General features: G+C 46.5%; 1 protein-coding gene and 1 non-coding gene across 17 annotated transcripts in view; one reads left to right on the forward strand and one right to left on the reverse strand.

Moving 5' to 3' along the window:
- Positions 1–21,798, reverse strand: part of EXOG (exo/endonuclease G) — a 51,718-nt gene that overhangs the window by 10,795 nt on the left and 19,125 nt on the right. For 7 of the 16 annotated variants that reach the window (XR_004312365.1, XR_004312366.1, XR_004312362.1 and 4 more), the window contains exon 7: positions 12,060–12,212. Coding sequence is in view for 2 of the 16 variants with exons in the window: in XM_032459202.1 (XP_032315093.1) it covers positions 11,751–12,212 (462 nt within the window). In the remaining 14 variants the exon portion in view is untranslated. Of the gene's footprint in view, positions 1–5,353; positions 5,559–8,111; positions 12,213–21,798 lie in introns of those variants that run through there. The other 9 variants (XM_032459202.1, XM_006176850.3, XR_004312359.1 and 6 more) reach the window with 8 other exon arrangements.
- TRNAT-AGU lies at positions 15,584–15,655 on the forward strand. The gene has a single exon. It is a non-coding gene; the product is annotated as a tRNA-Thr (tRNA).

Consider the following 21,798-nt stretch of genomic DNA (forward strand, 5'->3'; position numbering starts at 1 on the left):
GAAGACCTGCTGAAGATGTGGCGTTTTTGTTGACTGAGGTGGGCGTTTCCAGGCAGACGGAAGAGCAGATGGGAAGGTCCTGAGGTAGAAGGGCCGTGGCCGGTTCCTGAAGGGACAGATAGCCGGTGTGACTGGAGGTGGATTGAGGGGGGGGGCCAGGAAAGGGGTGTGGACATGACCCTGGGGCACCAGGGGGCTCCAAAGAGGTGCACTGTTCTATGTGCTTTTTATTATTGTGGGAGGGGCACGCAGTAATACTTTACTTTAGAAAGATCCCATCTCTTGCTCTGAGGGAAAGGGCTGTGGGGGACAAGAAGGGGTGAGGGGAAGCAGGTCAGGTGGCCTCTGTAGGGAGAGATGATAGGGACTTGGACTAGGCTGGGGACGGTGGAGAGTGAGAAATTTGGGAGCTGTTTTTAGATGCAAAGTTGGGAGACAGAACACCCAAGGATGGGTGAGGAGGCTCCTCTGGTCTCTGACTAGAACAGTGAGGAAGATGCCACAAGAGGCAAGAGGCCTCCTTAGGTCACCTCCTGCCCCAAAGAGCACTTGGCAAGCAGGAAGGATGATTCACTGAGGGCCTGTTCTCTTTAAGAATTAATTCTCCACTATGGAAAATAATATGGAGGTTCCCTAAAAAACTAAAATTAGAGTTACCATATGATCCAGCAATCCCACTCCTGGGCATATGTTCGGAAAAGACGAAAACTAATTCAAAAAGACACATGCACCCCAATGTTCACAACAGCACTAATCACAATAGCCAAGATGTAGAAACAACCTAAGTGCCCATCAACAGATGAACGGATAAAGAAAATGTGGTATATACACACAATGGAATACTACTCAGCCATAAAAAATGCCATTTGCAGCAACATGGATGGACCTAGAGATTACCTAAGTGAAGTCAGTCACACAGAGAAAGACAAGTATCACATGACGTCACATAAATGTGGAATCTCAAAAAATAATACAAATAAACTTATCTACAGACTCACAAATACAGAAAACAAACCTATGGTTACAAAAGGAGAAAACGGATGGGTAGGGATAAATTAAGAGTTGAGATTAACAGATACAAACTACTATACATAAAATAATTAAGCAACAAGGACCTACTATATAGCACAGGAAACTATTGAATATCTTGTAATAACCTATAATGGAATGTGATCTGAAAAAAAACTATATATATACACATATATAACTGAATCACTTTGCTGTACACCTGAAACTCACACAACATTGTAAATCAACTATACTTCCATTAAAAGAAAAAATTAATTCTAGGCCCATCTCCCCGCAGCCTGTCTCCCATGTCTACCACAGGCAGCATGAGCTCCAGAAAATAATAAGTTTCCCGTGTCTGCTTGAGGCATTGCACCCACGCTGCCGGTGCTGGGGACACTACTGGCTTTTCTGGTGACTGTGAATGTAGCTGTATTAACTGCCCCCGAGCATGGAGCACACAGGTGACCTCCATCAGCTTGTAATGTGTTCTATCAACCAATCAAGAATTTACGTGACATAGACAGTCTCTCTCGAGGGAACCTCACTACCTGCTTGAACTGTTTACAGAGCACAATAGGGTTGGAGCCTGACCGCACTGCCATGCCACTGTTGAGGACACTTGGACACCTCCCAGGGTCCAGCCCAGACTACTAGAAGGCAGTACTGTTCCTCAAGGTCAAGGGAAACCTGGGGGGGGGGGCACACTGACTCATCTCTAAGTGACAGTCCTGTGCATCAATCATCACAGTCCCCAGCCGAGAGCAAAAGCCCAGCTCAGCACCCCTCAACAGGAGCCACACCCCACGCTGAAGCCAGCCTTCCCCCATGAAACAGAGGAGTCCTTGCTATGAACCTGCCACCATCCCTCACTCCTGTTATCCCCAAGTTCATTTCAGAAGCCTCTGGCCCAAGGCCTTTCTTGTGGCCACCCCACTCCACCCCAACAACATCCTTCCCTTCACGTCTCAGCAATTATAACTGGATACTGTTTCTTTCCTCCCAGAGGCTCTGGGCTCCTTCTGTAGATTGATGCACTTCCTCCAGGGGCCAGCTATGCACACCCTGCAGATCTCAGAGGGAGGAAGCCTTGGATCTAGTCTCAAAACAGTTAACTCCAAGTAGGGGACCAGAGTGACCCACTCACCCTACATTTGCAGAACTAACAAAGCCAAGCAAGCAAGTGGCCTTCACTGGACTATAGGCATTTTCTTTTTAAGCCACACCTGTCCCTGCTACCTGTGGATGCGTCAAGTCGGCTATACTGGGCCCATAACCCTTCCTGCTGGTCCCTTGAGCCTTGCAGAGGCTTACCTGGAAAGCAGACCTCCCGCAGCGCCCCATCCTTAACCTCAGCACATTCAAACCTCAGTCTGCACACTTACCATGCAGGAAAAAGGAACACTTCCAGGTGGAAATCTTCCAAATGTGTCTTCCCCAATCACCTTGTCAGCAGATTGCTCTAAGCAAAACTTTCTTGTAAATTATCTTTGCCTTTGACTGTTCACACACAAAGGTCACATAGTTGTCGGCCTCTGATATCACACACGTAGCTGGGGAAACGATTTCAGAGGTTCCCACAGCTGGAATCTCCAAAGGAATTCTGACCAAGAAAGGGGACATGAGGTCACAATGAAGAGGGAAAGAAGGACAGAGAAGGTGGGGAGGACTGAGCGAGCCAGAACAGGAGAGGGGGCTCCATCCAGGTGGTCGTGCTCCTTTCCCCCTCACATCTCCAAGCTGCAGTTTCTCTGGTGCTGCCCCCACCATCACATCCAAGTGAACAGATAATAAAGTGTTCAACTGGACGCAGTAACACAGCAATATAAATCAGCACACATGGCACCCACATCTTGGTTTCTGAATACCGTTCTCCATTAAAAGGAAACAGGACTCCTCAGTGAAATGGCTGACTCATTGCTAAAGCAGAGAAAAGACAAGATGAGCCCTGGAACATCTTGTTGTCCCAGAAAGTAAGAGAGCACCTAGACTGATGTCAAAAGACATGGGGGCCAGTCTGAACGGGTCAGTGATGGAGTAGAAAATCATCAACGGATAAAATCGGATAAAAGTCTGATGAGGAACATAGTCTCAAAGTATCCCTCACAATTGCTTTTTAACTGCAAATAGAAAACAGCAAGTGTACAGTGGGGGAATCAGGTGCACACCCCCGGAACCAAGTGGTCAAAGACACACCTCCAACAAATAGGAAAATGGACACTGTGCCTCCGCACGTGGTACTGAGAGAGATGCAACGTCGCCTCTGTGGTAATCGTAACAAAAATGCATAACCTGAAACTAATCATGAGGAAACAGCAAACAGAATTTGAGCAACATCAATTCTACAAAAGAACTGGCCTGAACGCGTCAAAAATGTCAAGCTCAAGAAATGCAAAGCAAGGCTGAGGAAGTTCTTCCAGATTAAAGGAGGCTGAAGGGACATGACGACTAAATGCAATAGGCGACTCTGGAACAGGAGAAATAAATAAATACAAAGACAAGATGGGGATAAGTGATGAAGTTTGAATATGAACTGTGGTGGGGATAACAGTATTATACCAAATGTTAAGTTTTCTCATTTTGTTAACTGGACTGGTTTTGTAAAAGAACACCCTTGTCTTATCAATATACTCTCAAGTATTTAGGAGTAAAAAGGCATGATCTCTTCAAGTTACTCTCAAGTGACTCAGAGAAATATACGTGTGTATGCGTCTGTATGCGACGTACAGTGTAGGTACAGTATAGAACACTGAGTATATTATACACACACATGTAGGCTGAGAGAGGATTACAAAATATAAATAACTGGTGAATCTGCATAAAGGATATATGGGAATTGCTTGCAAATTTTAAGTCTGAAATTGTATTAAAATAAAATTTACATAAATAATAATGGCCAACAACTACAAGGTCCTTACTCTGTGCAGGCTTCATTCCAACGCCTTACATGTAGTAACTCACTTGATACTTCCAAGAGTCCTACAAGGCATGTGGTCCTTTTACAGATGGGAAAACTGAGGCACAGAGCAGTTAGGCAACTGGCCCCCGCCTTTTAGCTCGTAAGATGGTAGAGAGGGGATGGGATCCCAGGTCAACCTGCCTGGCTCCAGAGTCTGTGCCCTTAGCCAGTGCACCCTGATGCCTCACAAGCCGTGCAGAGGCTGAGAACGGAAGCCACGGACGGGAACGCACACAAGGATGCACACTCACACCCTTACACCCAAACGCCTAGGTGGGCGGCCTGATGCACAACAGTTGCAGCCTGAGAATCAGGACAATCTTCAACTCTGAACACATTAGAGCCTCTGAGGAAGCAGAAAGAAGTTTCAAGTTGAGGGCACCTGAGGCCTGGGGGCAAAGACTCTCCTCCCTGGAGGTTCCCCTCAGCCTCGGGCTGGCCTATTTGTCTCCCCTGCCCTCTCCTGAGAGCTCCAAGCTCTGTTTCTCTTCTTCCCGGTCTACTCTTTACCTGTTACCTCCAAGCCCACAAACCCAGAAATTAGGGCGGGGTTCCTGGCCTTGCCTGCTGCTGGTGAGCAGGGGCTGGGGCCTCAGAGGAAAGGACGTGGGCCCCAAAGGAGCAGTGGCTCCAAAGCCAGAGCTGAGGGGGGAATGACTGAAAGCCGACGGCTGCAGGGACTGGAGGAGATGGGGTGAGGGGAGACCAGAGGACCAGCGCTCAGGTGGGTCAAGTGGTAAGCAGTGGGAGGGCCAGGCCCCAGCCCCACAGTCACCGCAAGAGCAGCCCGGTGGAGCGGCCGTCCTCAGCTCTTCTCCAGAAAGGACTGAGGGCAGTCTGCTCCCTACACCCCTGAGGCTGAGCCTCACGGGCAGAGAGAGTCCAAGCCAGGGGCTGAGAGTCAGGGAGGATGCTGGGCAGGTCGGGCCCGTCCAGTCTGGCAGGGAAATGGGGGTGGGGGAGGAAGACGCTGACGTCTGGATTCAGAAGTGGAGTGGACCCCACCACCCCCTCCCCGCCGAAGGGCCTGTCACAAGGCAGCCGTGGCTCACACCCGCTTATCGGGGCTGGGGTGTGGAGAGGGTGTCGCGGACGGGAGATAGGGCCGGGACAGGGCTGTCCACACCGGCCTGCTCTGCCTCCCTCATTCACACCTCCTCAGAGGCCCCTCAGCCCACTTACGCCCTGCAGCCTCCAGGCCGCCCCAGCATGCCTCCCCGGCAAACCACCCTGCAGGCTGCCCTGGTGAAGGGGGGCTCTGCCCTGGACAAGGAGAACACGGAACAGGGAGGGACCCTGGAAACCAGCCCAATCTCATGTTACAGATAAGGGACTAGGCGGAAGGGGACGGTGCAAGAATGCTTAGGAGCAGAGCTAGGCTCTCACCTCGACCAGAGCACAGGCGGGTCTGAGCCTCAGCCTGGGAGGCCAGAGGCAGGGTCCCAGGGCCACAGTGAAGAGTGAGGGGCACACTCATCCCCCAGGAGCGCCAGTCTGTTCAAGCTTCAGCCTCATGTGGCGAGAGGACACCAACATCATACTGTCCTGGACTCCACTGACCTCGGATAAGAGCTAAGGTCTCAGCCTGAATCTGAATGACAATGAAGGCGAGAGGTTAAAGGCTCCCCAGGAAGTGCAGGGCAGAAAGGGAGAGCAGACTCAAAACACTCAATCAGGAGGTGGGGAGAAGTCAGGGGCCCATCATGGGTGGTGGGAACTAAAACACTGTCCTGCCCATGGCCTAAGGAGGCAGTCGGGCCCCAGCGGTGCCAAGGCCTCAGGGGTGCTAGGGAGGCCTGGCAAACTCAAGGCCACTGCCTGCCACTGTCCCACCCCCACAGCCTAGAAGACACCTGGGCAGAAAGGACCCCCAGCATCACTAGAGGCAGGATTGCTCATCCTGTGCCTTGGAGGAACTGGGGATGGGAGAGAGAGGACAGAAATAGTTCCAAGGTCCTGGCTGGGAGCAGGGGAGAGGGGAGGGTTCCACACCTGCACACAGCTGGAGATCGCATTGAACTCTGCTTCCCCCAGGGCCACACACATAAAAGCCCTTGCTCAGCACACCCTGACTGGCACCTCCTTGCTCCCATCTACCCGCCGGGATAGGCAGCCTCAGACCAGAAGCCAGACCCTGTGTAGCCTGATGCAGGGTGACGGGGGAAACGCGCCCTGGGAACTGCAGCCCACTGGACGGGGAAGCAGTGCTCAGCACCCAGGACTCAGCCCAGACACAGGGCCCTGATCCGGGCCACGCCCAGCAGCCTGCCTGCAAGCACACAACTACTACAGACCAATGCAAGTGCCTTCCTGCCTCCTCTGAGAAGTCTTCCCCAGCCATTCTCACCACCAGCTGGTCAATCTGGTCCCTGCAGGGGGACTGACCCACCAGCCAGGCCCTAGTCCCCAGCCTACCTGGGTCTCTCACAGGGACGATGAGAACACTGGGACTCAAGCAGGGTATGCTCAACATTTCTGACTGCTGGTGACTCCAAAACACTTTCTGGGCACGTGTAATTTGCACAACTCTCTGGAGGCCCCAGAAAAGAGTCAACTCCGTTATCTGCCTGCCTCTAAAGATAGCAGGCCTGGTCCAGTTAAGGTGAGTAAATGACGAATGACCGAACCACAGAGCAAAGTAAAATAACTGTAAAAGCCTTGGGGGTGGAGGGCGAATATAAGACTGGGAGCCCAAAAACCTTCCTAAGTTTTACAACTGGAGTTTTAGCATCCTTATTTGTGAAATAGGATGAACAGCAGCTACTGAAATGGCATACTGAGTAAGAGCTGATGTGAATGCATTTTGCGATGAGCAAAGTGCTGATGTAGCCAGAAGTTGTTGGCAACACATCATCAACCTCAGGACGGGGAGACAGAGCTGCTTCCACGTGGTCCAGTGTAGCCCACTCCAAGGTCAGGCCCGTCCATCACCTTCTCAGGATGGGATGACTTTCATCAGTCACTGTCTTAGTCTGCTCGGCCTGCTAACAGACTGGGTGCCTTGTAAACAGAAATGTATTTCTCACAGTCCCGGGAATGCAGTTTGCTGCAGCCATTATGGCAAACAGTATGGAGATTCCTCAAAAAACTAAAAATAGACTTACCATATGATCCAGCAATCCCACTCTTGGGCATATATCCAGAGGGAACTCTAATTCAAAAAGATACATGCACCCCAATGTTCACAGCAGCACTACATACAATAGCCAAGACATGGAAGCAACCTACACGTCCACTGACAGATGACTGGATAAAGAAGTAGTGGTATATTTATACAATGGAATACTACTCAGCCATAAAGAAGAATACAATAATGCCATTTGCAGCAACATGGATGGACCTAGAGATCGTCATTCTAAGAGAGGTCAGAAAGAGAAAGAAAGAAAAATACCATATGATATCACTCATATATGGAATCCAAAAAAAAAAAAAAAAAAAAGGAAAAAAAGGACACTAGTGAACTCATCTATAAAACAGAAACAGACTTGCAGACATAGTAAACAATCTAATGGTTATCTGGGAAAGGGGGTAGGAAGGGATAAATTTGGGAGTTTGAGATTTACAAATGTTAGCCAGTATATATAAAAAAAGATTTTAAAAAAGTTTCTACCATATAGCATAGGGAACTATATTCAATATCTTATAATAATAACCTTTAATGAAAAAAATATGAAAACAAATATATGTATGTATATACATGACTGGGACACTGTGCTGTACACCAGAAATTGACACACTGTAACTGACTACACTTCAATTAAAAAAAAAAAATCCTCAACCTGTTCCCAGATGAAAAACCTGATTCAGAAGGATGAAGTCAGTTGCCCAAGGCTGCCCAACTGGTAAGTGGGAAGATGGGCTGAGGAGCCAAGTGTGCTCCCCACACACTGCAGGTGCCCAAAGTGCTGGCCCAGCCACACTGGGTGCACCCAGAGGTGCAGCGGGCAATCTCCCTGTCCCAGAGTGACTCATGGGCAAACTGTCATGGAGACCTATTTCTGCATTATGCAACCAATTGAGTGTTTGCTTTTTAAAGACACAGAAGTGAACTTAAGTTCTGAAAATATCAGAGCACATTTTTATCACATGAAACTTGTTGGGTGAGTATGTGAAACAGGTTGCCACGTAAAACGAATTTTCTTACCAAAGGGACCTTCCTTGGCTCTGTCTCCTTCAATGTTTTTAACGGACACGTTGAAGGCTTGTTTATCCAATCTGCAATCTCAAAGCTGGGAGGCATAGTGAACATGTCAGATGGCCAAGTCAGGATCAAAAAGAATGTGAACTCTCTTGAAGATGGGTAGAAACTGTTAATAAAATGGAATCTTAACAGTTGGGCATACATGTAGTGTCACATTTGTGTTCCAGAAATTGACTGTGTAAGCACATGATGGGAAAGTGATTTGACAGAAGATCATGTGGAAAAGACCTGAAGCCACTAGTTGGAGCGAGCTGCACGTGAACCAAAGGTACAGTGAGTAAAGTGGGGTGTCAATCCCCCGACTCCGTTCAGCACTGCTAACACCTCATCCTGAAGGCTTTGCCCAGACGTGGCCACTACACTAAGAGGGCCTGTAAAGTCATGGTGAAGGGTCTGAAACCCATGAAAGTCTGAGCAGGCAATGAGAAGCCCCAACGTCCTCAGGGGCTTTTCTCTAAGAGATTCTCAGGTGGAAGCAGGTGCCAGCCCATTCTGTGCAGCCCAGAATGGCCATCAGCACGGGTCACTGAGAGGCAGGAGGTACAGGGAAGGTTTCAGTTACTGTTACAAAGCTCTGCTACAAAGAAAACTGGCCACCTGGGGGCCCAAAGGGATGGAAGAAAGTTCTCCCTTGATACTCACAAGCTCAAGCTCCAAGACCACCTAACTGTCAGAGGGCTCCTGTCTCGGGGAAGGAGACATGATCGTTGGGGGAGGGTGGAGGCAGAGTAGGGCACAGTCTGGTTCCAAATCCTGGTTGATCACCAGAATTGCCAGTGTTGCTTGTTTAGAAAATATAGATTCCAGCTTCACATCAGAACTACTCAATCAAAATCCTGAGATTCGTCATGTTGACGCTAATGACTTTTATGGACTCACGAGGGTGAAGCCAGGGAATACAGGTGACATGCCAATACTGGGGGTCATTCCAAGAGGAGGGCTGCAGGCCGAGCCCAGCTCTGCTGGGGGCCACTCCCTCGAGATCAGACTCTGTCTCTCCTGCTGGGCTCTATTCCAAGTCCTGAAGGAGGGAGGAGGGATGGGGGTTTTCGGTTGTTTGAAGATCGAGGCACGAGGGCAGAAACACTAGCAGGTATTTAAGGGGCTCGCTCACCCATCCTACGTTTGTTGCCTGTGTACGTCCACCTTGCCGAATACAATATCGGTGAAACAGTCTCAATCCAGAAACCAAAAGCCTAAAGTCACAAAATAAAGATGAAATAAAGATGTCACTGTGGGTGGAGAGAGATCAGGGAGTGAGCCCCTCACCCCAGAGGGGGCTCCCAGCAGAAGCGGGCTGGCCCCCCTTCCTCAGCAGCCTTCCCTCAGCCCAGTCAGACCAGGGATCCCGTGAGTGTAAAGACAGTGAAGGCAGAGGCCCTGGTGCAGCGCGATGATGTGGCAGGACCCAGCGAGGGACTGAATGGATGGTGATTTGCTCAGGTTCGGTCACAAGGTGCTTCTTTGATCAGACGGACACACCTGATGCAGGGGAGAGGCCCAGGGACCTGTGCGTCTGAGTCGAAACATTCAACATCCCTGGAGGAGAGGCTGCAGTGATCCGATCCAGAGGAAAATTCTGAGCTGCACCCAGTATTTACATCTTAAAGTTTGTTCTGGAAGGACTCGCTGGAAGCACTGAGGTGACGGTTCAAGCATCACAGCTGCACACCAACAAAAACGAGGACTGCGAGCTGCATTTTTTAATTGTAAGTAGTTATCTCTATTTTTCACAATGACCAAGTAGCATTTTTCATGGGAACTAAAAACATGTAAGACACTTTAATTTACTGATCTAAAAATCAAGATTCTCTACCACCCAGGTGGAGAGGCAGGACTGAGAACAGCAAGGAACAGCCCCAAGGCAGCTGGGAATTGAGGTCAGGAGAGAGAGCGCGGAGTGACAGGCTGGGGGACAGCGGATGGGGGCACCCCTCTAGAGGGGGGTGGTCACCCAGGACTTCTCCCCAAGAGCCACCCCTCAGGCTCCCGGAAAAACACCCAGACCCCACCATCACCTCTCCAACAAGGAGAGAAAGTAAGAGATTTTTTGGTCACAGTGACATTTGGGCTCTTTCTCCCTGAGAAGAAAAAGCGAATGCAGAACAGTTTGATAAAACAGAATCGTATTAATCAGGCTACAGTGTTCTGACCCCCAACTTCTTTCTTGTTTACCCAAATAAAGCAGAGCGAAGTCAGTCATCATCATCTTACTTTTATCTTAAAGTCTTGGCATTTCTGTTAGAGAGAAATACAAAAACATCAACAAAAATGGTTCCAGTGATACCACCTGGCAAGACAACTGTGACCCGACACATTCAGACAGGTTGCTACGCCCTCACTGAAGGTATTTTACTGCCTATACTTATGGCAGCCCACAAAAGGATTCCGTGTAAACCCAAATCTAGAGACCTGGCTCAGAAAGCAGCCGCCGCCTGCCGCAGAGATACCTGTCTGGGCCCAACCGCCTGCCCCGCGCTGTCCAAGGGGACATGCAGGCACAAAGGCAGCAGAGCCACAAGCCAGTGGACCTGCAGGCATGGATCCGGCTTAGGTGCCTTCATCTCTGGTACAAAAAGCTCCTCTGGTAAGCAAAGAACACATCAATTCACCGCCATCTGGTCACTAGAAGAACTGCGTTTCTCAGGCAAGAAGGGACTCTGATAAACCCCACAGACCACTGCCTCCACCTTTCAAATACCTTGATTGTTTCTTCCCAAAGAACGAAGGAGGGTTCAAGTCAGAGGACATTAAAGTCCCTTTGGCTCGACGGCAGACAAGAAATCAGACACCTCTTACCAAGCAGGCCCAGGATCACAGACACCCACGGAAGGATGTCTTTCTGAGTCAAAAAGCCTCTGGGTCGGGGAAGATTTTAATGCACTCTCTGCTGTGTGCCTCATTTCTTATGAGTTACTTCTTTGGGAAGATGAATCTTGGGAGAAATACTTAAGCTCTCTAAGCCCCAAGTTCCTCCTGGGTAAAATGAGGATGGTGGAATTTCCCTCAGAGGGCGGCTGTGACATAATACATGCGCAGCACTAGCTTCATCTACAGAACACGCTAAGTGAGCCGGAAACGCAGCTGGTGAGCGCTGCTGTATGACAGAAAAGGAGGGACAGCAGGTCCACAGGGAGGAGGACAAGACCCAGAGATTTAATACACATGGTCAGGACAAGGCACAGACGATATCTAGAAGCCATCTCTAAGACCAACCCAAGTCCTAGGGAAAGAAAGCTTACAATACTGAGCTGAGCAGATACATCAAAGACACTGCATGATTTGGAGGCAGAAAATATAACTAACCTTCACACACTACACATCCAGAGCAACACATGCACGGTGTCATCTTCTTAACCAGACACAAGACCAGGCTGCCACCTGCAGGTGTCAGTTTCCTTATATAATCAGTTCTCATGTCAAGTAAAATACTAAGCAAAAACTTTCACCTCGTTTACCTTTGGGGGCAAAAATTTAGTCTTAAATTTAGAATTCCATCATTGTAAAGCAAAGCCACTAAGGTACAGCAGTCTGAAGCGGCCACGACCACGGCCTGACAGATGTCACGCTTCTGAGATGTGACTAAGACGGCTTTCTCTCCAGGACTCCTGACTGCTCCTGAGCTTTGAGTTCTTCCAGTTTCTTCTCGTAGCGACTCATGAAGTAATCATCGGGGTCAATCCCCGCATTCCTCAAATTCTCCATGACCTTTTCCAGCCTGAGCACCGATCGGGCTCCCTCAATCTTTCTTGTGCTCAGGTACAGAGTGAACTCCCGGAAATCCAGGAGCTTACAGGTGTCCACGGAGCAGATGTTCCTGATGTCACTAGTTCTATCCAAATGTGGGAAGAACACCAGCCCTGACCACTTCTCCAGGTCCTGAAGGCTCACCTGGAATTCACTTAGTTGGGGCTGGAAGCCAATGGCTTCATTGGGCACCACAAAGGCCCCTAGTGCCAGGGGTTCAGTAGACTCCCGGCTTCTGCGCGCCAGGATCACCTTATAAAGGTGGGAGGGGACTGCCACGTTGTCCTCACCGATCACCTGAAAACAAAGCAGCCACATCAGTGATGCTAATTTGCACTAGTAGTTCCCAAATTTCTCCTGAAAAGACTTGTAGATGCACTTCTGAAAGTGTACTTCTTAGCTATGTTACTCTGTCCCAAAGAATTTAAATTCAACTGCCAAAGGTAATAATAAACCAAAACCCAGGTTCACAGAGAAAATAAGCATTTAACAGGTAGATTCTGACCACATCCTTTAAGGTAATGCCACCCCAAAGAGCCAGGTCCCACTCTCTACTGTTTGTAGGACAAAGTAATGCCACAAGAGGGACCCCAGTTTTTAATGGACCAGAAAGCTGTCATCTTCTCTTTGTCTCATAATCAGAACTTTCAGTGCTCTAAACATTCAAAGGTCAAAACTGCCAGCTTAAGAGCTCCAAGCTCTAGAAATAAAAATATGGCCTTAGTTTATCAAATTCACTAGGGAGCTAAACAAACAGCCTTTCGATCAGCAGCCAGATACACCACGTTGGTATTACTATCTCCAGTATCGCCTGGACTGTGGCTCATTTTTTAAATTAAATTAGGTAAATGTAAATCCTCTTTGCTCAGAGTTTTGCACACCCTTGGGTCTGCTATCAAACACAGAGCTCCTGAATGTGTCAGCAAATCAAACACTTTGGAAAGGTATCCACACAACAAAGAATCCAGAGCCAGGGTCAGGCCTGAAAACAACTTGGTTGCCTGTGTAGGTTGGCTGTAATAATGAAATAACACTGTTATGAAACCTTTTCAAATTTCCTTCCAATTGGCTTAAAAGCCATTATCTGTTTTCTGTAAAAGAAAAAACGAACATCCATTTCCTTAATGGTCTCCAGTAAAATGACACAATCCGACTACAATACGCTCATGGTGCTGCTGCTTCTCCCAGGCCCTTCCTTGGTCAGGCCTCCTCCCCTCCAGACCAAACCCACTGGGGGCGGGAGGCCCCGCCAGGAGCCCAGATAAGGCAGACAGATGAGAGCTATGAAGGATTCTTTCCTGCTCTTCCCAAGCTCCGACCTACACGGCACACAGCCTAGCAACAGCGAGGCCTTCTGCTGTCTAACATGCATGGAGGTGCCCCTCCAAGACCAACCGCAGGGCTGCGCGGAAGACCCACCCACAGGAACGATTTCTATAACTAACTGTCTTCAGAAGTTAGTGAAAGTGGTTGGTCAGGGTGTGGCTTAGAGCAGGGTTTATGAAACTGCACAACCTACAGACATAACATCCCCACCACCTCCAAGTCATTTATGCAGCTGGGAGAATAAACATGCTCTTCAAGACAAAAAAAAAAACCCAAAACCAAACTGAAGGTGAGCTCTTTGGAGGTCTTCCTCACAAAACAGATGCTAACAACGCAGCTCAGAGGTCCTGTGCCCAGCACTGCTGGAAATACAGAAAGGAACAGGCTCTGAAGTAAAAGCAGTGGGTGCCTCCTCTCAAGGAGCTTCCCATCTAGGGGAGGAGTCAACACCCACAGCTTTCGCCGCAGGCAGAATGTGTGAGATGCCAAGACAGAGCCATCAGCAGCCCTAAGGGGGTAGGTGCAAGGGCAGTCAGGGACCAGAACTGAGGGCACATCTGTGGCTGAGCCATACTTTACCAGGAGGGAAGTTTACATGGGCTTCAAGTGATCCAGGCACTAGCTGGGGAGTCAACAGTTAAGCAGATCCTTGGTGCCACCTGGTGGACATCCACCATCACTGCAGCACAGGTCTCAGACTCCAACTCTAAGGAGCCTTCAAGACCAGTCACTTGATTATCCTCTCCTCATCAACAAGGAGTCTACAAACAAGTAACAATTCTCAAAAATAATGAACTGGCCATGTCCGTGTGCTGCCAACCAGGGCTTCTAATCAGCTTCCTTAAATTCCTGCCAAAAATAAGGAAGCTTGATTGACATTTTAAGATTCATGGCTTTACCTCATGGAAATGTATCATTTCTATTAGATTTTCAAAAACTCTATTACATAGCGAGAGTAGCTCTAATACCACTTTTGAGAAACCTCACAGACACAGAAATTCCTACTAGGAACCACAAAGTATGACACTTCCACCCAGGACCTTCTCGTAGTATTTCAACAAAGAGGGGTAAAATACTATTCCTAGAAATCTAGAAATAAAGAGAAAAATGAAAACTTAGCCACTCACTATCTTCTGTGATTCAGTCTGCTTTGTTCTTAGAAAATAAACATCTTTATAATCTGCCTAATATAGGAACCAATCCTATTTGGAAATTCAGAAAACTCATTGTTTCTTCCTTGAATTTAAAACTTAAAAAAAAATTCTGAAATATTTTAGAGCTATCTTCTTCTCTGTAGACAACTCGACCTACAGAATAGATTTCTCCCTCTTTTGGGGAAACTGGAAGACTTTCAGAAAATGTTTGTAGAAACGAGGGTACTGAAGCAGCACGGTTCAGCAGATTGAAACCCCAGAGACCTAGTCAAGTCCTGGGGCTTTGCCACTAGGCTGCAAGTCATGTCTGCTGGTATTTTCTTTTTTCATTCATAAAATAGGTAATAACAACTCCCAAGCTGCCTTCTTCATAGAATAGTTATGAAGATACAAAGATATGTTAAAAAAAAACAAAAAGATTTTGGAATCTGCAAGACCTATGTAAAAAGCTACTTTGTAGTGGATGTCATTCAGAAGATAGGAATGTAACTGCTTTGGTACAAAAAGACAGTTCTTCAGAGGATCAGGGGGGAAACACGGGATCAAGCAAGATTAGACCAGTTGAAGGCGTACAACAGGGCTTCAGGAGAAAGCAGGTTGGATACATCTGATGCCCCAAACAAAGGACTCGAGGGCTTAACATGAACCAAGTCTTTAGTGTCAGTAAATCAGCAATAATCCTTTTCACATAAGATTTTAGGTATAAAAATACAAAGGAAACCCTCGCTGCTGTTAAATTACCAAAAAGCACAAAACTCTTGTCAAGATTGTAACAAAAACTAGAAATCAACTGGGAGGGACTAGAAAATACGACACACACATAACAATCATAAAACTGGCACTCACTTGCGACCTGAAATTAGTTTTTGTACGTGCCGGCCTGAGCTTGCTTCCTTCCAACCAAGAAACAGAAACAACAATTTGTTCCCCCACCCCACCCCTCAACCCCGCACACACAGAGCTGGGCCTTCACGCTGACTCAGCACCAGAAGAGACTGGTGACAAAACACCCAGGCTGAGCCGGCCACTTGTCACATCATGTGCGCAGCAACCGTGCCTTAAATGAAACAGTAAGCAGCACCAGGAGGGAAAAATAGGCACCTGCAAGACTCAGACAGACGTAAGATATTCGGTTACATTTCCCTGGTTAAGACAGAAAAAGAAACTCCAAAAATAAAACTGGGGAGGGAGGGTATAGCTCAGTGGTAGAGTGCATGTCTAGTATACATGGGGTCTTGGGTTCAATCCCCAGTACCTCCATTTAAAAAAAAGAAAAAAAAAAGAAAGAAAATTTAAAAAAAAAAAACCCAAAAACCTGTTGGATACATCAAGAGACAAAGCCCTCAAAATAAGGTCATGCCAATCAAGTGAAAGAAAGAAACCATGAGAGTGGGAAAAACAGGGAATCCCCAGCTGAGGGCAGAGGACAAGGAGCGAGGCAGCCAGCCCCTCCTGTCACCTGTAAAGCCTCTGCAGCAGCTCGTGGGGCAGCCACGCCCTGGGAGACGGTGCTCGTCACACTGGGTCCCTGCTCCGGGCAGTGGGACAAGCACATCTGCCCAGACTGTCAACTCTACTACTGGGCTACTCAGGAGGGGGGTAAGGAAATATTTAACCAATAAAATAATTTATTTCCATTAAAATAAATAGACATGGAAATGAACAAAAGAATGCCTAAAGATAAAACAGGAGATTTAAAAAAAAAATTACTCCCTGATCACTTCAGCTCCCTGGAGGCCTACTTTCTACTTCCTCCCCCTCTAGGAGTCGGTGCGAGTTTGGAAAATAATGCTGTAGAAGGAAAACACAGACTGTTAAGCACTTCTAACATCACCACCACTACCAAGCTGTAAAATCTGAAGCTCGCTTTTTTGTCAGGTCAATTATAATGTTCAGGCCAGAATCTTCAGGTATGTTTCACTTGTCTGGATTCAATCTCTTCTGGAAACTGGCACATCAGAGAAAGCACATGGATGACCTAAGCTATAATAAAGGGGGTGATTCTGATTAGAGCTGTCAGATGACTCACTTCTGATAAAATCATTGCTACTAAGTTTCCCTAAGGCTCACATGCACTCAAGTCCTATGACGCTGTGGTTCTTCCCTACATATTCCAACGGACATTTCTGCCTGGCTATAAGGAATCCTCCTCTTGGCCCATTTTCTGTTCTTATTTTTGCATGCTAGCAAATATCACTTGTAACTGCTCTCCATCCACACCATCTCCTGGCCTTAAGCTTCAGCATACAAAGAGCACAGCAATCCCTTCTCTGTAGGCTTTTGAGAGCTTCGAAAAAATGCTACAAGTGATTGGCAATTCTCACACAAGTAGAGACCGGTGTATGCACCTCCCCTTTGATAATTAGTAGCGATGTGACTTGGATTAGACCCCTCAAAACCCCCATTTCCTCGCTTATAAAAAGACAACTACTACTTTTTGGTAAGAGCTGTTTGTGAGGACTGACTGGGATACGTGAATAAAGCTGTCTAAATACTGCGTGGTTTATATGGCCCTCGATAAATACCAGTTCATTTGCTTCACTTCCTCCAAAGTATACACGCAAATGCTTCATTACCTAGATAGAAAAGTACATAAACACCCTCATTTTTATTAGCTACATTCTCCTAAAATAAGGTTCAGAGTATAGTTGGATACAAGAAGTAAATACTAAAATGGCTGGATTTAAGAAAATGAAACACTAATGCCTCTCTGAACTGCCACACATAATTGCAAGACATTCCCTTGGAAACAAGAATTCATGATTCAAATACATACTTGTTCCTTGAGAGGAACAGACCCCACTCTAGGGCTGGGCAATGCTGCGCCCTTTCCTCAGCACCACCAAAGGACATTGTGCTATCCACAACGGTTTCATTATGAATTGATACAAAATAACCAGAAATTTTAGCAAGGGACTCAAGATTTCTAACACCTGGTGCCAACTTTCCTTTTATTTTTGTCTCCCCCTCTAATGCACGTGCTCTGTCTGTTAGGGACTCCAACTGTCTGAGGGACTTACTGCTTCTCAGCACCTATCCTGCCGCTTCCTATCTCTTCCCCCTCACTAGCTTTGCCTCCCGCGTCTGTTTTCCTTTACCAAATCTGCCTAAGTTTATATGTGTGTTTATGTGGAGGCATACATCTAATATTTTTGGTCCAACTAAATTCTTAAACTGGCAAGCTCTGAGACAGTTTTTCCAATTTAACTTACTAAAGGATCATACTTTGCTTTCACACTAATAGAGACACTGAAGATTTTTAAATTTCAAAATCAACCTAAAATCAAGTCTGATCTGAAAAATAATGCCAAATCTAACAAAAGGTATAAGAGAAATTTTTAGTGAAAAATATAAATACGTATAATATACAAAAGTACATGTCACCTTGATATGATTCCAAGAAAGGTGAGAAACTATACACCAGGGATATAGATTCCTATCGACACTCAACTTTACAGACACATACAAAACACAGTTACCTGCTTTCTTTATGAGCAGGGCCTGTAAATCTCCTTCTCTAGGAACACTGAAGATGGAGAAAAAAGGCCTTTCCAACAGTGAGCCACTAAAGGCAATAGAATTCATATACTATGTTCTTTGGGGCTCTCCCCACCCATTATAAAAGGCTAAAAATAAATGTGGTGAACACACATGACAAGCTAAACAGCAGACCGAGTACTTAAGAATCAACCTGTCCAGATCTTGGTTTCTAAATACCAACCCCCATTAAAAGGAACCTGGAGAAATGGCTGATTCCAGAGTTTGCACAAGATGAGCCTGGAACATCCTGTTATGCCAGAAAGCAGGAAGGGCTAAAACAAAACAAAACAAAACAAAAAATGATGAAGATGTGTCAAAAGGACACAGGAGAGACAGCTTGATGGGGCTCCCACTGGCCAAACCTGGGATGATTTGAGCATCAAAATGAACACACAGTAAACTGATTAAAGACTCACTGAGTAAAATCAGGATCCATGAGTTCACACTGATAATAAGAAAGAAGGAAAAGCTCTTCCTTACAGTAGAATGTCAACCAATAAATGCAGGAGTAAGAATTAAAAAAATCGTTTGGCAACTACTGTAGTAATAACTGATTTAGGCAGGATCATTAGTGGATGCCAAAACTAAGGGGAGAAAGTCTGAAGAGGAAAAGAACAGTTACATGGTCTCAAAGGATTTCCACAGATTATCTGACTAATTTCAAAGGGGAAAATGGTAACTTAGCTGTGAAAAAATCTGGAGGACACCACTTTAACACGGGATCTAAGTTAATGCCATCAGTAACAGGACAAGCTGACAACATGTACCTCCTGCTGGGATGCACCGTGGCGCACACAAGACCACCTCCCTCCGTGGTGTTCTGCCTGAAACATAACTGAATCTAATCAGGAGGAAACAACAGACAAGCTCAACCTAAAAGACATACTACAAAAAAACCTGGCCTGTATCCTTCAAAATTCTCAATGTCACTAAGACAAAAAGGCTGAGGAACTGACTTTCAGATTAAAGGAGACTAAAGAGACTTGACAATTAAATGCAATGCATGATCCTAGACTGCATCCTGAGTCAGTTCTCAACTGACTGCTCCTCCCCTGAAATGCTTCCTTCGTTTGGCTTCTGGGACACCACTGCCCTTTGATTTTCTCCTGCCTCAAAGCTTGCTCCTCTGTCTCCTTCGCTGGACCCTCCTCATCTCACCCTGATGTCTGAGTGCCCGGGGGTCCAGACTTCTAATCTGTTCTGTCCTACCTACACTCACTCACAAGACCGCATCCCAGCTTTAAACACTGAGTGCTGACCACTCCCCAACAAATCTCAGCTTCCAACCTCTCCTCTGAGATCCCAGCTGCCTCTTCAACATCTCCACTTGGGCATCAAATAATCCTGAGTTTACACAGTCAAAACACAACGCCTGCCTTCTAGCCTCTTGACCTGCTCCTCTCTGGTCTTCACGATCTCAGACTGAAAACCTGAGTGTGAGTCTTGACTCTTTCCCTCTAGTCTACAGCTAGTCCATTACAGAGTCTCATCAGTTCTACCTGCAGGGCACATCCTAAATCTGACCATCACCACCGCCGCCACCCTGTCAAATCATTATTTCTCACTTAGACTAGTCCACCAGCCTCCTAACTGGTCCCCTATTACCACCTATTCTTTCATTCTGCACAGACAGCAGCAACATCGGGCTTTAAAATGTAAACCAGAGTAAGCCCCATCCTGATCCACACGCCGCACAAGCATCCAGCTCACTCACTACAATCCAGACTCCCTCCCACAGCCTCCTCCTCGGTGCTCACTCTGCCCCAGTCACCCTGGCACTCCTGCTGTTCTTGAACACGCCAAGCTAAATCTCACCTTTGTCTGCGCTTGCTAGAAAATTCTTCAAAGAGGTTGCTCCTTCACTTCGCTTAGGTCTCCGCTCAAGCGCTCTTCCCCCGAGTGGCCCAACCTTTCCTCCTTGCCCACACTCACTGTTAACTCTCTACCAAGTTTTCTTTTTGGACACGGCACTTTCTTTCTGTATCTCCTCCACGATAACACAGGCTCCATGTAACACACAACCTGGTTTATTGCTGTGTCAGAAGCACCTAGAACAGGGCCAGCTATGGAGTGGAAGCTGAATAAGTATTTGTTGACTAGAAGAAAGGAGGTGGGGGGGAAGGGAGGGAGGGAGAAGGGAGGAAATGAGTAGTCCAAACAAGAGAAGAAGTCAGAGGGCTCTAAGAACGTCTTCAAGAAAAACTGATCTACCTTTAAAAAAAAAGTAGTACGATTAGGTTAAACGATGTGAATTAGAAAGTAAAACCATCTTATCACATTTTTTAAATAGTCATTATAACAGACGGCCACCCTCACTTTCCAATTCTTAGTTTTTTGTTGTTTGTGGTAACACCTCTCAAGTAGCACAGACTTTATGATACAGGATTATATCTAATTCTTTACAGGTCCAAACATACTACTTATACATGCATAATACTATAAATGCTGGTTTTACATTTTCAACAGACCCAGGATTATCAAGCCAAAAACCAACAAGGGTGAGACAACATACATAAATGGGTAGAAAGGCCTGGGGAAGCCTGTGGGGAACTGAAGAGCATGCGCTCCATCGAAGGAGAAAGCTGCTACTCTCATCTGGCGAACGGCGCCTGTGGGAGCATATGCTGGGTGTGACTGAGTCATCTGATTTTTCTTTTTTTTAAAGAGAAGCTAAAATCTGGATTTATGTGAAATCCCCAATTATTAAACATTGCCAACTAATTCAAATATGACAGCCTGTGTGAACCAAATAAAATCCTTCCCTGGACTGGACGTGCCATAGGAGACCTCAGTTCCCAAGCTCGGCTACAGGCAAAGCTCAGACTGAATTACAGCTAGCGAGCATGAATGTAAATGCTGTACACCCAGACAGTACAGAAGGGGTACATCAAGAAATAAAGGTTTAGGGATATTATGCCAAGCTAGGATGCAAAGTTTACCAAAAGAAGAACTTAAATTAACAAGACTGGCAGAGACTGAAGCAGTGTGTGAAGTAAAATAAACAAACTTCATATATTTCACAGGAAAAGTATCAAGAGAAACTGAAAAATTGACAAAGTTGAGAAACAGTTTATTCAAAAACAGGTTTCTGCCTATCCTTTTCAGTTTATCTCCTATTCATTAATGCCCTTGTTCCGGCTACAGGAATCTGTGCTCCAGCCAGGGCTATAGATCCTGGCAACCTCCAGATGAACAGGGCCGCCAAGAAGAGTGCGAGCTGGAGGCCCTGGCTCTCGCCACAGACAGCAAGACAACAGCACTTCCTACACTACTGGCAAAAGAGCCAAAACCAAGTAGGATATTTTAAAACCGCAAGGGTGGCTTAACATGAAGACACTATTTGTTGCTGGTGGGAATGTTGAATGTACTGTTTTCACACCAGTGCAGCCGCTAAGGAAAACAGTATGTCCAGTCCTCAAAAAACTAAAGCACAGAACTAGCATATGATCCAGCAATTCCACCTCTAGGTACACATTCAAAAGAAGTGAAAGCAGGGACTCAAACGTGTGTTTATTTGTACATCAATGTTCACAGCAGCACTATTCACAATAGCCAAAAGGTGGAAATGTTTATTGACAGATAGACTAAAGGTAAGGTATATATACACTGGAATATTGTTCAACCTTAAAAAGGAATGCAGTTCTGACACAAGCTACGTGAACCCTGAAGGCATTATGCTAAATGAAATAGGCCAGATGCAAAAGGACAAATACTGTATAATTCCACTTGTATCGGGTAACTACAATAGTTAAGTTCATAGAGACAGTAAGTAGGATTAAGGCTGCCAACAAGTGGGAGGAGAGAGAGAGTGGAATTTATTGGTTAATGAGTACAGAGTTTTAGTTTGGGAAGATAAAATGTTC

This window comes from Camelus ferus, chromosome 17 (assembly GCF_009834535.1).
Source record: "Camelus ferus isolate YT-003-E chromosome 17, BCGSAC_Cfer_1.0, whole genome shotgun sequence".
NCBI lineage: Eukaryota > Metazoa > Chordata > Mammalia > Artiodactyla > Camelidae > Camelus > Camelus ferus.